We start from the raw sequence: 6,392 nt of genomic DNA, 5'->3' as shown, positions 1-6,392 counted from the left end.
AGTCCCTGATTGGTCAAAGTTCAACCTGGTTTAAAACTTTCATCAAGTGTTTAGTAGCTAGTTTTTGTACGTAGAGCCCAAATACTTGTATAGCTACGTGTGAACGTGAGAGCTTTGAACGCAGAAGCCCGAAACGCACATTTACGTAGACTTTCATTAGAAATGGCCGCTTGAACCCACGAACCGGAGGACGGTGTGAACATAGCTTAAGCTATGTCCGAATTCCTTCCTTACTCACTATATAGTGCGTTCGCTATTTTCTAGTGTTGTCTGAATCTAATATTCCAAAATCGAGGAAAACAAAAAATTTCCCAGAGGTCTTTGCAAAAAAACATGCATCAATACTCACTACATTTGCTAATATAGACCACAATGCATTGCAGTCAAACAATTTTAGTCAAAAAAACATGCTTAAGTGTATTTTTTTTAATAAAGCATCCACTTTTTTAACCATCTGAACACAATGAAGTCACAAATAGACGTCCTGAAATGTTTGTATTGATTAAATTTTCAGTTTGTGAAATTGGTGACGTCACATCCAGCGTTTAACAAAAGCGAAAGAAAAGTAGTGAGCATGGTGTCTGAACAGCTCTTAAAATCCTGGGCACTAAATAGTCCTGCACTCTTTAGTTTTTTAGTAGGAGTAGTGCAGGAATTTGGACATGGCTTAAGATAAAAACCAAATGATGGCAGGCAGAAAAATTACTGACACCAACAATGCCAAGGCATCAAATCCAAACAATAATTTAACACCGGAGCTTTAGCTGCAGTGTTTACATTCTTTTAATTTACCGCAATTAATGTAAATCAGGTGATTCTGTTGTGCAGAAAAGCGACTTTAACGTGAAGTGTTGCATAACGGCGCAAAGCCGCTAGGAAAAAGCGCTTTTCTCCACGACAGAATCCGCAGATTCACGTTGATCATGTAAAAAAAGAAAGAGTTGCATACAATACATAAGAGTGTTATTCAGGTGTCGCCAGCGACATCTCCTGTATTAAATGATTAAAAGCTGACAGAATTCCCCATAAAGTAATAAAAATATATTTAAAATAAAAGCCAAATTGTCATTTAAACAAATAAACCAAACACAACACAGCTGTAAACATGTAGACCAGGGGTCTGGAATCTTTTACCTCTTCATAGTGGATCTCTGGCTAAAGAAAAATAAAATAATATATTTTTTTTTAAGTAATGGTTACTGAATTTGCATTTATTTGATTTAGATTAGTTAAGTTTATAAATTAATGGCTGAGGTGCAGCTCGAAGATAAACCTTGTAAAGGATTTTAAATCCCTACTGGCTTGAAGAGGTCTTGTTTGCGCTTTGCCTCGTCCAGAATACACAGATTTCAAATATTAAACAACATTTTGGTAAGAAGTCTGAACCTTTATTAGTTTAAAGCACAAATTATCTCATGCTGTCCAGAGCTCCACTGGGATGATCCACAGGCATCTTTTATTTTGAAAGGAAATCATATGAGCTTCTACTAATGTAAAATGTAATTTCACATGAGAAAATGTTTGTTTTTTATTTGTATTCATGCCACAAAAGCACAATTCATATTTGCAATTAAAAAATACAATGTAATGAATTCACAGCAGTATCAAAAATAGACTTTGCAACTCCTACTGAGTTTTAAATCGGTAAAAACAAGACCTTTTATATTGTTCAAGGTTCCAGACCCCTGATGATGTAGAACATCCAGATTCTGTTTTCTATTTCTGAAACAGCTTTATTTCAGTAAATATTGATAAAATAGGATTAGAACTAAATAATATTTGGATTGTATGAGAATTATTTATGCTTGTATAAAACATAACTGCAAGATAAAAGCAAACTTTTTAGAGATATGTGGAGGATTTCACACAGACTTTATCAGGAAGGATGCAAAAACAGAAAAATGACAAAACATGGTCAAACGTAACGTAAGCCTGAAGAGACATGGAGAACAGCTCCAAACATGGCTTTACAACTGCACCGCTTGATAAATTGTTGGAGCATTATGGGTACGTATCTTTCATTTTTGATGAGTTACAACTGACCTATGTTGAGTGATTGTCAATAAAGTCTGCAGATAAAAAAAATGGAAAACATTAGGAACAACACAGTTCATTAGAAAAACTTCCCGTTAACCTGTTTGACCAATCGGATGCCTCTTGGCCCTTCAAGGCATTCTGAGTAGTGCAGTCATGTCACACCATTTTGGTTCACTTGATGTATAATACTGTGTTCCTAAATGTCCATAAAATACGGTACGTCGAAATAACAGCAAAGACACATTTATGCAAAATCAAAACGTCTAAAAACTTAGTCATGTGGCTCATTTTACTATAAATCCATAAATAAAAAGGGTACCAACAAGTCAGCGTCCTGACAACCAGAAGATTACCTTGTAGACACAAAGTCAGAAGAAGATTTCTAGAGGTTTGGAGTCAGCTCAGGGAAATAAGTCTCTAAGGTTGGGTAAACAAAAAAGGCCTGTCGCTTGTTTAGAACAAAGGCCTGTCACTTGCTTTTGTTGTTGCCTGTGTTTTTTTCTCCCCTGTAATCAGCATGTCCAGATGGCTGGATGACTCCCCCCCCCTTCAGCATTGTTAACACGCAGCACAGCTGGCTGACAGAGTTAGACGCAACAGGAAACCAAAACGAGAAGGAGAATTTAAAATATTATTGGAAAAAACTACAAGAGAAACAGAGGGATTCTGGGAGTTGGGTGAGCCAGACCACTAACTCAGACAGATTTGGGGTGGATTGGTAGGGGGGGCGAGCGTCCTTACCCAGGTCTGTGTTGGGCCCCGCCAGCAGCTGTTTGAACTTGTCCAGACGGGACGCCTCCCTCTCGGTCATGGCCAGGGTGCCAGATGTGTTCTGATCAGCCATGCGAGCCACCAGCGGGATGACGGGGGGCCGGTGGGGCAGAGACCGCTGTCTGTGGAGGGCCGCGCGCTCACTCGCCACATCTGGTGATAAATTAGTCGGGGAATACAGATGATGAACCCTTCTGAACTGACTCATCACACTCAGTGGTGTGTTATTAACATGAGGACCCTTTTTTTCCCAAAAGTTACCAGCTATTAAACTGCAAATGAAACCCATATTTAGCATAAAATGTTTATTTAGCTTTATAAAGATTCATCCATAACTGATTAAAAACATAGACTGTTTTGAATCACTGACTGTACATGAGAACTGGATCTAGTGAGTGTGACATCACTCACAGAAGAGCCCTGACAAAAATAAAGTCAATATACTCGTCATTTTTTTCGCGATACAGAACTAGAAATTGTCAATAATCAGTGATTGGTCCGAGTCATTGACTGTATAAGAAAACCGGACTGAACAACCCCCTCCCGATCGCATTCCAAATAGGATGTACCTACTAAAATCCTCTAGACTTCTATTTAGAAACAAACAGCTATTATTCAGCATAACTACTCTTCCTCTACTATCTTTACAACATGTTCTTGCAAAAAAGTAACTTACGATTTCTGGTTCCAACATGGCGACGTCCCTATTGCGTAAAAATGGCTAAATTGACTTAATTTCTTTGGAATTGCAAGTAAGTTGTATTCTATGAGTGACATGATCCTCACTCGGTCCAGTTATCATATACAGTCTGTGTTAGCATTTCTATAGCAACCACTCTAGCCAATAAGGAGTGAGTTTGTTAGAAGTCCACACTCCGTCCATTTCCATTTAGGCTCCGCGAACGTTTGAAAAGTTCGGTATGAGACCAAATACTTTTATTGAGGCATCTGATTGGTCAGATTACAACATGTGCTACATTCAATTTTTTATGAAAAAAAATTGGGATTATCAAGAACACGATAAACAAGATTTGCAATTCCTTAGAAGAAATTATGTGTAACTGAAGAACCAAAATTTTAAGCATTTTGAAGCAATTACTATTAAAAAACAAAAATATCTAGTTTTACTATGGATGTACAATTAACTTTAACAAATTTAGTGAAATGTACTTTAAATCCTCACTAAACATTTTCAAATGTTGTATATCACATATTAGCATTTATGTGACCAGGATGTCAAAGTTTATTCTTCCATCTATAGTAGTTTTAGAGATACGGGTATGAATTAATTAATATTTTTCATAGTACCACCTAAAACATTTTTATGCAATGTTTTCTACTATTAAAATCAAATTGAAAACGTATTTAGCATTTTAATTGGGCAGTAACTGAAGATGTGTAAAGTCTCCAGTAGGTTCCTTTTGGAAGAAACAGGCACCTGCCTCGTGGTTTTGAGGAATCATGGGTAATAGTTTGGTCGATTCCTTTCCCAAGGCAAAAATAGATCATAAAAAATCATTTATAGCTTTAGGCACCAAAAGTAAAAACAAAACACTAGTCGCAGGGAGCCCAAAAGTCAAATTTTATTATTTTGTTTATGATAGTTTCAGAGAATGTTATTGAAAAATGGGTGGAGCTTTAACTAGGATGACAGTTTCTTTACAGCTTTTAAAGGTAATTGTGAAACTTTAAGAAACATTCTGATAGCATTTTTAAAAGTTCGTTTTAGAGATTCAAAAAGCTGTTACTGTAGCTTTCATTAACAATTTACAACTTTTTTTTTAATAGCCAATCATTTAAGTCTTTCAAACTTCTGTGTCCACTAGGTTTCCTTCAGCTCAAAAAGGGCACTTTACTTAAGGTTTTGAGGAATCATGGGTAATATCTTGGTCTCATTCATTTTCTATGGGAATTTGTTTTTCGGATAAATATTAATTATAAAACTAAAAACGATTTTGGTACCAAAAGTAATACCACACGTCTCATAATGGAGCTTTACAGAGTACTTTTGATTGTATCTTGATAGTTGCTTTCTAGGAAGAGCAGCACACCAAAAATCTGTTGTAGGATAACATGCTCTGATTGCTTTCAGCATTTTTGTCCGTTCAACCTTTTGAACAAACAAGGTTGCAAAATAAGAATGGCTATTCTGAGTAATTGCTGTTTATTTCTCAATAGACCTCTATGGGGTTTTGGCTTCTTGGAACTAGTGGGTACTTCCTGCTTGGAATGCGAGGGGGGAGGGGTCAGTCCAGTTCTCATTTTCAGTCGATGTTTTAAGTGAAGCCTCAAGGTAAAGAACAGTTGTAGATGCAGGAAGTAAACAAACATCAACTCGGCCCTCGAGGCGTCACATGTTCCTCCAGATGTGCAAAAATTAAAAAAAAAATGCAGGAAAGAGCGATCCAGACTGAACCGTCAGGACGGATGCTGAAAGCTCCGGGAATGATCTGTCAGCAACAGTGTGGTGCACCAACATACCCCTGTGGTTACAGAAACTGGCTGCGTGCCCATTTAAAATGATTTTCAGGCTTTTAAAAAGCAGGAATGAAAAGCTGGCAAATCTGCTTTTATTTGCACTTAAATAAAAATGGAAGGGAGTGTTAAAGCAAGCAGCAGCAGCAGCGTCTCTGTAATGGAGGTTTTTGTGTTTCTCCATCAATAACGCCCTTTATGAAGGAGATTAAATGAGTTAACCTTTATTGGTAGTAATTTAATAAATACAAAGGTGCAATAGTGGTGATTCACATTAGGTACAACTAATGGAGAAGTAACAAAACACAAAGAAAAAATAAACTTCTGCCATCAACAGCTTTTTGAACAAGAAAAGTTGCATTAACTGCGATAATGCTAGTGTAAATGCTTTTTGCTGAAACTACTCGCTGAAGATCTGAAGTTTTTTGCTAAAAAAGGTGGAGATTTGATAAAAATGAAAAAGGTATTTACAAAATGTTAAATTTGCTAAAAGACTGCAAATTTTTTTAAAGAACTACAAAAGAATGCCGAAGGTGACTTAAATTTCTAAAAAAAAAAATTAGTAAAATTGCTTAAAAATCCCTAATACATGCCAATTTTACTAAATTATTTAGTGTGTTGCCTAAATATGATCTAAACCCCAAATTATTCCAAAAAACATAAGTCTAAGTGAAATTAGACAAAAAAGCTAGCTTGATGCTTAAATACTAGCTAAGCTCCAAAATAGCCAAAAAAAATCCTCAGTAATCCAAGTTAGTCAAAAACGTTAGCCTGTTGCTAAAATAGAAGCTGAACTCTAAATTAGCCTATAAAAACCTAAATACAATCCAAATTAGCCAAAAACATTAGCATGCTGCTAAAATAGAAGCTAACTCTAAAACCTATAAAGACTTTAGTTATGTTTGTGGATTCTGTTTTCATGTTTGTTTTCTCCTGCTTTTGTCTCATTGAAACTGATTTTATTGACAAGTATGATTGTGAAATACTTAAATAAAAATAAAAAATAAAAACTTAGACAAAAACATTAGCATGTTGCTAAAATATTAGCTAAACTCCAAATTAGGCTTTAAAAACCTGAGTAGATAACACATTAGCATGTTAGCATGTTG

General features: G+C 36.0%; 1 protein-coding gene across 1 annotated transcript in view; it reads right to left on the bottom strand.

The window, feature by feature from the left end:
• Positions 1-6,392, bottom strand: part of tbc1d22a (TBC1 domain family, member 22a) — a gene marked incomplete in the record, with an annotated part of 187,010 nt that overhangs the window by 175,668 nt on the left and 4,950 nt on the right. Inside the window, 1 exon segment of the mRNA XM_024282972.2 lies at positions 2,779-2,961. Within this exon segment, the coding sequence (XP_024138740.1) occupies positions 2,779-2,961 (183 nt within the window).

This window comes from Oryzias melastigma, linkage group LG23 (assembly GCF_002922805.2).
Source record: "Oryzias melastigma strain HK-1 linkage group LG23, ASM292280v2, whole genome shotgun sequence".
Classification (NCBI taxonomy): domain Eukaryota; kingdom Metazoa; phylum Chordata; class Actinopteri; order Beloniformes; family Adrianichthyidae; genus Oryzias; species Oryzias melastigma.
This window is presented reverse-complemented; position numbering and strand designations above follow the sequence as displayed.